General features: G+C 36.7%; 1 protein-coding gene across 5 annotated transcripts in view; it reads right to left on the bottom strand.

The window, feature by feature from the left end:
- Positions 1–1,409: 1,409 nt before the first annotated feature.
- adgrg6 (adhesion G protein-coupled receptor G6) overlaps positions 1,410–10,951 on the bottom strand; it is a 96,980-nt gene continuing 87,438 nt past the window's right edge. For 4 of the 5 annotated variants that reach the window (XM_066701784.1, XM_066701949.1, XM_066701869.1 and 1 more), the window contains one exon: positions 1,410–2,728. In XM_066701784.1, coding sequence (XP_066557881.1) covers positions 2,550–2,728 — 179 coding nt within the window. In that variant the 3' untranslated portion in view covers positions 1,410–2,549. Of the gene's footprint in view, positions 2,729–8,786; positions 8,837–10,951 lie in introns of all 5 variants that reach the window. The other variant, XM_066702121.1, reaches the window with a different exon arrangement.

Below are 10,951 nucleotides of genomic sequence, written 5' to 3'. Positions count from 1 at the left end.
TTAATTCCACATCCGTCACAATCTGACATACAGCATTCTTCACTTGTGACTGCAAACGTGGGGGCATTAGTTTAACACTCTGAGCCATGCTGTAAAAGAAGGCTTCAATTCCATCCATAGGTTTTTTGTACACTCTTCACTGTGTTAATTTTTTAATTAAGTAACATTTTGATCTGAGGCCTAGACTAGATCAAAACCTTTAACAAAATGTGTAATTTTCATCGTTTTGACTTATGATTTGCCGTAACTAGAAAAATAATCTCTTTCTTCGCAAAGGTGTTTGCAACACTGAATAACAAGGAAAGGATTCATATATATAAATATATGTATGTATGTGGGTGCATTTTATATTTTTATGTAAACCTCAATGTTGTTTCCAGACATTCCTATTTATCCTGCTAATACATAGTTCAGTAGTTTAACAACTCCGATTTGTGTGGGGGGTGTTGTGGATGTAATCTGATTTGATTTGGCTTACTCTTTTCGATATGGGAATGAGCCGGGTCCAGACCATCAACCCCCAAAAGTGTGAAACAAATCCTTGTGCTGCCTACACACAATTTTAGATGCAGATATTTGCGTGAGCTAGTTGGAGGTCCAAGATGTCGGATCGAATGTATGTTTGATGAACTTCGGATGACCAACGTCTGAGATAGTTAATCAGGTGATCTGGTATTCCTTTTTGTGCTGTGGAAGGCGGCTCCGATTCGAAATGAGTGGCCAGAGAATTGTTTGGCGGCAAACACAGTTTGTGTAAGAAACTGGCAGAATGGAAGAGGAACCAGTGCCGGGTTATGATTTGTGACTTTAAACTGGGTTTAAACTTTGTGGAACAGAACACTGACCAGTATATTCATCACAGATATCAGACTAACATATAGTGCTGTGAGAAATTTTCAGCTCGTACACACACACATACATATACATTTGTGTGTGAGTGTAAAAGAGCAACTTGCAGTGATGTTAATATGTAACTAATTGCTTGGTTACTAGATTTGTATCTATTTCACAAAGTTTTTGTGGTCTTCCTGATTTGTTCCTGATTTTGATGGTCAGTATCAGCTTATTTCATCCAGGTCTATGACACACCCATGTCTTTTCTGAGTCTTCTATCTTCAGGATTATTGTTTTAACATGTTTCCTTGGTACTAAATTCTCAAGGTGATTAAAGAGATTGTTATCTGATTGTAACACCTCTGATGTTCTGACCTAAACCAAAGCTAATTGGGCTGGGAGAAGTCTGAAATGGGAAATTATTCTTGCATCTCAGTGTCACCAAAATACTGATAAGCTTAAATGTATTCATAGTATAAAGTCAGTATAAGACAGTAAGACAGTAAAAGACAAAACTTTCTTCATTGAAAAACACATTCTGTTTAAGAACTCTTCTACAAACATCTCAAAGACAATTTTAATGTTTTCAATTATTCATTTATTGGGGTTTTAATTAAAACCCTCAATGACAAATACAAGTCTCAAATACAAATTCTGGTATACATCACAATATTAAGACATTTGCTGATACACTGAAGGTGAGTTGCAAATCAGAATTGTCAGTCTCTGAGCTATAGACATTAATCTTCCTTATCCTGCATATTTGTCCAGTGAGTTGATTTGAACATCTACACTTTATTTATATACTATAAACAACCCATAGATGACAGTGGTGAAAAATCAGTTAATTTCATTGGGACTTCATCTTGAGTTTAAAGGTTTGGATAAGGTCTTAGATATGGATAAGAATAATTACACAATTATCTATATGTACAACAGGGTAGAAGGCCATTATCTGTAATAAACTGATTTTGGAATATAAATCTATATTGTTCTTTGTGGGATAGCCATTTGGAATCCATAATTATCTGGCAGACATCTGCTCCCCAGAAACCAAATACAATGTATTTGTATCTTGTTTTTTAATGGATTTTGTACTGTATCTCATTCAGTGGTAAGGCACCTTCAGGTCAAACCAAGAAACATATGAAGAACACAGATATTGACATTATAAAGCTAGCATACATACAGTGCTTTTCAAACGAATAATAACATTCATGAACAAAACAGCAGAAGGAATTTAACAGAAATGTAAGATGATCCCTTTTCAGAAACCAACAGTGCCGTAACTAAATATCCAATATCTGCGGTTTTGAAATATTCCACAACTTGAAGTCCTATTTTTGTAATGCTATTCTGAGAATAATCTGAAGGTTCAAGTTCAGGTGAAACAGCCATACATAAGAAAGGAAATGACAGAAAAATATATCTGCTGTTTGCAGATGAATAACAGACATAACAATTAGAAAATGCACGCAAAACATCACAAATATGTACAGAACAAATAACCAGTTTAAAAACATCACAGTATGTAATTCTCACACTACTTTTTTCTACATATCTATACAGTTAGTGTTGTATTTTCTTTGCCTTTGATTATTCATTTAAACTCAGTCCTTGATCCACACATTCCATCCTCTTTATTTTACTGCTAAGATAATGTAAGCTTTTACAGAACTTTCACATAAATTTCACAAACGAATGGGGGAATTACTCTAAAACTTGGTGCTGTGGCTGAAGCTGTCTGACATGATGATATTCTTGTAGAAGTTGTCAGAGCGCACAGAGCAGTACCCTTTCACCTTATCAATGACCTGGTGCACGGGAATGATGGAGGTGGGGTCAACCTCCACTGAGTTGAATTTGGGGTTGTTCTGGTTTGGGTACATTTTATCTGGAAAAAAATAATACAAATTAATAAATTAAAACAAAATAAATCACAGAAACAACTGTTAGTAAGTTTATTTTTCTAACAGTTTCCTTTTTCATATATTGAAACAAAAGCTCAAATATATACATATATTAGAGCATTTTGTATTACAGTGACCTTCTAAGAATATGTTCATTATTGTAACCCTGATTAATCAAATTTCATGTTAGTGTGCTACCACTCATGGTCACAAGTATTAGATCGATCCAGAAGGACTCACTTGGGATCTCACAGAAATAATTTTAGATCTGTTTTCTACTGCTTTGTTGGATGTTTGATGTTATTTTTTAACTAATGATCATTTTCTTTTTAAGTACATTGACTGATACTTTTATGGACTTAACTGTGCTAGGGAAAGTTAATAACACCAGCCATGGCCTTGACTGGTGTATTAGGTGCAGTGGTAGTTTCCATATTTACTACAGATTTTTATTAGTCATTTTTTTGTCATGAATTCACAGTTCTTAAACACATTACAATGTGTAAACAATACAACAAAACCATGGTTATCTGAAACAAAACATATTACCCAAAGGGGGTGGGGCATTGTTATTACCATGGAAAATCAGTGAACGCAATTGTTTTACAAAGCTGCATATAGACCAATGTGAACATCATGCAGCAGTCTGCCCCTGGTGTCTGCTTTATCTAGTGTTGCTTTTTGACGCACCACCTCACTTTGCCATTTATTGGGACTCATCACTCTGGACTGAGCAAAAAAAAATGTCTTACTTCTATATACATTCTATATATATATTGTTATGTGGCATTCCTCTTTTGGCCCCCTTCTAGTAATTGCTGGTACTGCAAGTCTTATAGTGCTTTCTTATGAGGCGCTGATTGAATGAGTGAGTGCACCTGCTGGCGATTTATTGAGGAGCATAAAACGTGGATGTTCTCCAGCTGAAGAGGAGGGATTGACTGCAATATGGAATACACAGGGGGTTGTGTCACCATTCACTCTGTGTTGCTCCCTAGCTTTTGTTCTGTACTTGTTGCTTTATATGCATATGTTTGTTTGTAACTTTGATAGCCTTTGTTGTTGTTGTATTATAGGACATGGAAGAGAAGGTCAGTTAGTCCCAGAAGACTTTTGTGGTTTGTTGAAAGATATGCAAGCTTTGTTTTATTTTCTGTTTAGGTTTCTTATCCTACTCTTCCTAATATTTTTTGTGGTAATACATAAAAACATATCAATTTATTGTTGCTAATTGTCTTTACATCAGGCTATCTTCTGAGTAATGTCTAAATCCAGAGGCTTTTTACATTTGTAGTTACGCATAAGAACAGTGTAAATATGCATTATTAGAGTGTACTTAATGTGTAAAAAAGATAAATGTTATATGTAAGTACACAATTGTAACTACATCTGTTACTATTGTTGCAAATGTGATTAAATATAAAACTGGTCCCATAGCAAAGACTCAACCATAAGCACCAAGGAGCTTTCAAAAGAACTCCGTAAACACAGTTGTTGAAAGGTATAGATCAGAGGATGTGTATAAAAACAAATATATGAAAGTCCTTGAATATGCCTTGGAGCACAGTCAAGACAATTATTAAGAAGTAGGAGGTGTGTAGCACCATCCCTCCAAACTGGATGACCAAGCAAGTAGGAAACTGATCATAGAGGCTACTAAGAGGCCAAGACTAGTCAACGTGTGCATGTGACAACACTATCTGGATTGTATGGTAGGGTGGCAAGAAGGAAACCATTTTTCAAGAAAGCACACCTTAAACACTGAGGAGATTCTGTTGCCATGTAGCAAAAAGTTTTGTGGTCTGACAAAACTAAAATTGAACTTTTTGGCCTAATGCAAAACATTATGTTTGGTGTAAACACAACACATCACACAAAGAACATTATCCCTAGTGTGAAGCATGGTGGTGGTAGCATCATGGTAGGGTGATGTTTCTCATTGTGAGGGACTGGGACACTTGTCAGGATAGAAGAGGAAATGAAGGGAGCGAAGTACAGAATAGTCCTTGGTGAAAACCTGTTGCCCTCTGTAAGAAAGATGAAACTGGGATGGAAGTTCACCTTTCAGCATGTCAATGGCCAGAAGGATACAGCCAAAGCTACACTGGAGTGGCTAAGGAACGAAAAGGTAAATGTCCTTTACTGGCCCATTCAGAGTCCCAACCTAAATCTAATCAAGAATTTGTAGCATAACTTGAAGATTGCTGTCCATCTACGCTCCCCAGGGAACGTGACAGAACTTGCCAAATCTAGGTGTGCAAAGTTGGTAGCAGTCTATCCCAACAGAACTGTAATTGCTGCCAAAGCTGCTTCCACTAAATATTTACACAGGAGAGTGGAGACCTATCCAATTATGATATTTCAGTTTTGTATTATATATATATAAAAATAATACCTTTTTCCACTTAACAGTGTGAAGTATGGTATGTAGATACATGGAAATAAAAATGCACGAAAAAGAAAAATGTGAAAAAAGTTCAGGGAGGTGTAAACTTTATAGGCACTGGGAGATCACATTACACATCACCTATTTTAGCATTATATTAATATTGGTTCTTGTGTTTAAGTCCCTTTAAGGTTTGTTCAACTCATTTCAGATCTATTTATGAGTAATTGCCTGCTTTTTGTTGACCATGATTTTTCCCATTTATAATTGCAATATTTTTTTATTATAAATGTACTCTTGGTTACAGTTTGGTATAACAGCTTCATCATCTGGATTAACTAGCTACATAAATGGGCCTGGCAAGGGCAAAGCATGTTACAAAATTCAATCAGTAACATGCTATAAGCAACATAACAAACAAAAAAAAACAAAACACATTACAAAAAAAAGACAACTGGAATCGTCCCATTGTGATTTCCTTTCTAATTAATATGGATCTTCCAATGTGTTATACAGTTCTTGAGGGCAAACCCTGTGTAGGAGTCAAAGCATTAAATAGACAAACAAATACTTTGTAAGTACTTTGAGAAAAGTGGTGCAATAAAGAGCACTGTGCTAGCGATGGCATTGAATGCACATATTGATGAAGGCAGCCCCCCACATACACCGATCAACCATAACATAATGACCACCTGCTTAATATTGTGTAGGTCCCCTTTTTGCCACCAAAACAGCCCTGACCGGTCGAGGCATGGACTCCAATATACCACTAGAAGGTGTGCTGTGGTATCTAGCACCAGGACGTTAGCACCAGATCCTTTAAGTCCTGTAAGTTGCGAGGTGGGGCCTCCATGGATTGGATTTGTTTGTCCAGCACATCCCACCGATGCTCGATTGGATTGAGATCTGGAAAAATTTGGAGGTCAAGTCAAGACCTTGAACTCATGATTCATCAGACCAGGCCACCTTCCTCCATTGCTCCGTGGTCCAGTTCTGATGCTCACATGACCATTGTAGGCGCTTTCAGCAGTGGACAGGGGTCAGCATGGGCACCATGACTGGTCTGCGGCTAAGCAGCCCCATATGCAACAAACTGCGATGCACAGCCTTCACTCCCCACGTGCATCAATGAGCCTTGGCCGCCCATGACCCTGTCGCCGGTCCTTTGTAGCATTATGTTGGGTGTATTTTAATAAGAGCATTTTAGCTCTGAGCTGAAGCACTGATCTAAAGAAGACCTCTCCCCCCCAAAGTTATCAGATTTCCTTAACTCATCAGCTGGGAACTGGTTTACATCAAAAGTGACAGTCTTGGGTGGATGGCACCGAGAATAGGCCAAATAGTTTGGAATCCTGCTGTGAGATGTCTGGGGAAGGGGGCCTGTAGGTAATATAAACTCTTTGAAATGGACCAGAGCCGAAATCCCGACACAGAGCTATGAACCCGGACCAACCGGCATTTCCAAAAGATAGCATGGATTGACATCAGTCATAAATCAAGCCCCCCTCCAATAGGACACTGGGGGCTGAAACCGAAATCCAATCTCAAAAACTCAAGAACCAATCACCTATTGATCTGACAGACTATAAAGAACAGTGCACAGCCTCTCTCTCTCTCTCTCACCTGAACCAGCAACTCGCTGCCACAGCTCAACCTGTAGCTCTGTTGCCAGAACCAGAACCAGAAACCAACTAAGTCTTTGCCAGTCTTTGTTCCAAACCACACGGACCTCGTTCCGTGTGCTGTTATCTGAGCCCGAAGCCAGAGAGGCCTCTCTGCGACGAAGTTCAGATAAGTTTAACAGTTTGGAGTTCATGATTCATGACATTTGAGAAATCAATTAGAAATGTTAATCTGTGATTCATAACTCTAGAATGTGTAATATCATTTAGTTTTCTTAAATATAAATGTGTGTTGCATTAAACTGTTTTGTTGATAATTTTAGAAATAAAATCTGTCAACGCCAAGAAATATCTTCTCATTCCTGTTTAACTGTTTAGTCTGAAATTGACACATGTTAATAGACATTAGATTATTGGTGGCCCTGCCTATCCTTAATCATTGAATAATAATCAGTTAAGGGAAATTGTGGAACAAGTAATGATAGGATCTTTCTAGGCACCTAAACGTAAATGAGACTGATATATATATAACGAGAAATTACCTGACATAAATACTAACCTGCGTAGTTATTTGATGTCCGACTAACAATACTAATGAGTGACTCACCTTCGTCTCACTAAGCAGTATTGTAGTCAATGTGTTTATAACCTTTTTTGTTTAACGATTTGTGTGATATCATATGCGATCCCATGGTCTTTGATTTGGTCACGGAAGTGATTTGTCTTTGATTTGTTGATCTAGAGTTGAATTTTAATTAGTTTTTCCCTTTTGTATAATTAGTGTAGTGCTACATTTAGTCTTTGTTTTTGAATAAATTTGACAATTTATATCTTTGGAATTGGTGTCTGCGTCTAATTATTACAGAAATTGAGTTCTACAAGATTCCAGGATTCGTGATAAGGTGATACTATAAATTCACTTCTTTAATTGAAATTTATAAGTGTACCTTACGCTATACCTTCCTTGGACCACTTTTGATTGGTACTGACCACTACAGACCGGGAACACCCCACAAGAGCTGCAGTTTTGGAGTTGCTCTGACCCAGTCGTCTAGCCATCACAATTTGGCCCTTGTCAAAGTCACTCAGATCCTTACGCTTGCTCATTTTTTCTGCTTCTAACACATTAACTTTAAGGACAAAATGTTCACTTGCTGCCTAATATATCCCACCCACTGACATATGCCATGATAACAAGATTATCAGTGTTATTCACTTCACCTGTCAGTGGTCATAATACTATGGTTGATCGGTGTATATTCCAGAGATAACTGAAACTGAAAACTTTTCAGCAGTGGGCAATAGATTGCAAATTAATGGGGCTCTTGCATTAAGAACTTTCTTTAGCAGGTTGATCTGGCAAGTTAATAAAAACAAAAAAACTGTAAGTAGGTAGGTTTCCACGCTTTTTTAAAAGGTAATAGTTACAATATAAACCATATACAAGGTGCACTGTTATGATTTTGTCAAGGGTTAATCTGTTATTCGTGTCAAGGAGCATGGCTTTCTTGTTTTGTTTGCACTCCAATCGAATATTATAAAAATATAACAGCAGTGTCAATTAAAAGATTTAAGCACTGTTTTTCTCAAAGTAGTTTGGAGTGCACACACTGTGTTTTTTCGTCTGACATTTCAGTGTTGCAGTATGAGCCTTGAAATTGCAAGTGAAACAGCAAAGCACAAATACATTAAAATAACAATCCAAAGGAAAAAACAAAGCTGCTGTGAAAGCAAATAAATGGTGTATGAGAGAAAGTAACATTAAGACCTATCAAACTGAGCTATCAAATGTATATTTCACCTGACTATTGTCTCCTATGCAAATTATCCTAAAATGTATATTTTAGTGTAGTGATTGGTTTTCACATGCTGTGGTATGCAGTGCCCCTTAATGGGCAGTTACACTGAAAAGCTTGATAACTGGGCTTTTGTTTTGAAAGGTCTAAATGTTACACTTCTTGTTTTTGGGAGGGGTAGTGGGCAGTCACAATATATAAAGAAGCATGGAGCAAAGCTGACTGTGATATAGTTTACCTTTACAAATGTTCTCCTTCTGATTATTGGAACGACTTAGAGGGCATTATCTACACCACAAACATAAATGAAAGGATCAGGAATGTCAGTTTTTTAATCACATCATGACAACAAAAATGGCAAAAGTATCAAAGTAGATGTTTTCTATTTTTATATCGGCACAAACCCCACCCAAAGAAGGGGCATTTCATGTATTCATTAATTTATTCTGTGTCTGAAATGCACTGGCATGAGTGTCCATTTCAAAGAGAAGTGATACCCAATTCCATACTAGATCCATTTTGTATACTTAAAGGGTTTATATAAACAATATACATATTAAAAAAAAAACATTACCTACCTATAAGCATCGCTACTAGTTTCAATATACATGTTTTTAATTGAAAACCTTTTACGCTGTAGCTACATTTAAATTAATAATTACCTTTCTGAAGATGTTTAGTGTTTAGGTTTGTTTCACAGATAACTATCTAATATATCTAGCACACAGGCCTAAGTATAGTACTGCAATCAACTTTTTAAAATTACATTTCTGCTGTACAGAATATTTACACAACAGAAATATTAAAATTACATGCATGGTAAATTCTAGAGAGGGGTAGCACCTTACTACATCCTACATATAAAGTGACGCTGTGCGGTGCAATCCAAGAGGGTCCCAGCCCAGAAGTTGATTTATAGCTATATAAATAGTGAGAGTACTCTTTTATGTGTTATATAGACTCAAATAAGAGTTAGATTCTTCTTTATGGTTTTTGTATGTCTGTTTTTTTTAAACTGTTTTTGGCTAAATGCCACACTAGCCTTTTCAAAAATATTGTATTTTGTATTCTTACATATGGCAGTGTGAAGCATAAACTATAGGTCTATCTGTAAGTTGTTCAACCTGTCCATTGCCCTTCCAGAGAGTAGATGCAACTCCTGGATGTCGCCTACAAAAGTATGTGAGGGACAGGATGTAATGTGCCCCACAAACAGACAACACTCTAAGGTGCTATTAGAATATACCATGGGCACAGCACCTAAGTCTAGTCCATATCCTCTTAAGGATTGTCCACATGCTCTGGGGAAGATCAGAACTTGGCTGCTGCAATGTTGTGTCCAAGATGATGTTTATTTCATATGGTGTTTTCTGCCCAGGCATTCTTCAAGAATGAATGTGTGCCATGCAGTAAGATTAAATCATGTCCAAACAGATTCTAAAGAGCCATGAGGTGAGTTGGGGGATGATGTAGAACTGTGGGAATTAAAAGGTCTGGTTTTGTTTATGCTTGTGATTTCTGTGTGTTGCTGCAACCCATCGAATAGAACGAGGGGCAATATTTGAAAGTACTAAAAGCCACAGGACTAGGATTGATCTTAAATGTTCCCGATATTACACTCAACACTGAGTCAATTAATTTGGTGTGGCACAATGAGATGCACAGTATTCAGATGTTGAATAGATCAATGCTTGGGCAGAAATACACAGATTTTGCAACCCAGCAAGTTTTTGGATGATGATCATTGTTGTTTTGGTATTTTTACCTGTCTTCCCAAGGTGACAAAGGTGAGTTAAGTAGTGGTTTGATTACAGTGATATTTTGAGACATAGGTTTATGTGAATCAATTAGTGTGTTATCACATCACCTATCATGTTGAACACTATGACAACCCAGTAATCATCTGTCAAGCTCCAAAACTGAATGTTGCACATCAATGTCATCTTGCATATGAACAAAATATTTCATCAGTAATAGAAAAATATATATTAATTATCCCATCTGTTCTGTTAATCCGGCTTTATTACATTAAAATAAGTAATTTACTTATCATCATTAATAAAGATGTTTCCTCCTGCAGGACCTTTTCAAATTTAGATATTCAGTGGAAACGAGTATCATGTCACTACTACAGCATGTAATTTGTGGATCAAAAAACAGACAAAGAAATAAGTAGGGATCCTGATAGGTAGGTTATGTTATTTCATTTCAGCTCAAGATACTTGTATGAACCTATGATGATTAGAGGTTGAAACAGAATGATCATTAATCTCAACAAACCATGAACATAGTTCATAATTACTCAATAATATAAATTTCCTTGTTTGATTTCCAACCCTGCAGGATTGTTTTTGTTGTTCTGTTTTGTCTTACTTTTTCACAGTGAAATTTAAAAGTGATTTC

Source organism: Amia ocellicauda, chromosome 1 (assembly GCF_036373705.1).
Source record: "Amia ocellicauda isolate fAmiCal2 chromosome 1, fAmiCal2.hap1, whole genome shotgun sequence".
NCBI classification, from domain to species: domain Eukaryota; kingdom Metazoa; phylum Chordata; class Actinopteri; order Amiiformes; family Amiidae; genus Amia; species Amia ocellicauda.
Note: the sequence above shows the minus strand (reverse complement) of the source record. Positions and strands in the feature narration are given on the sequence as shown.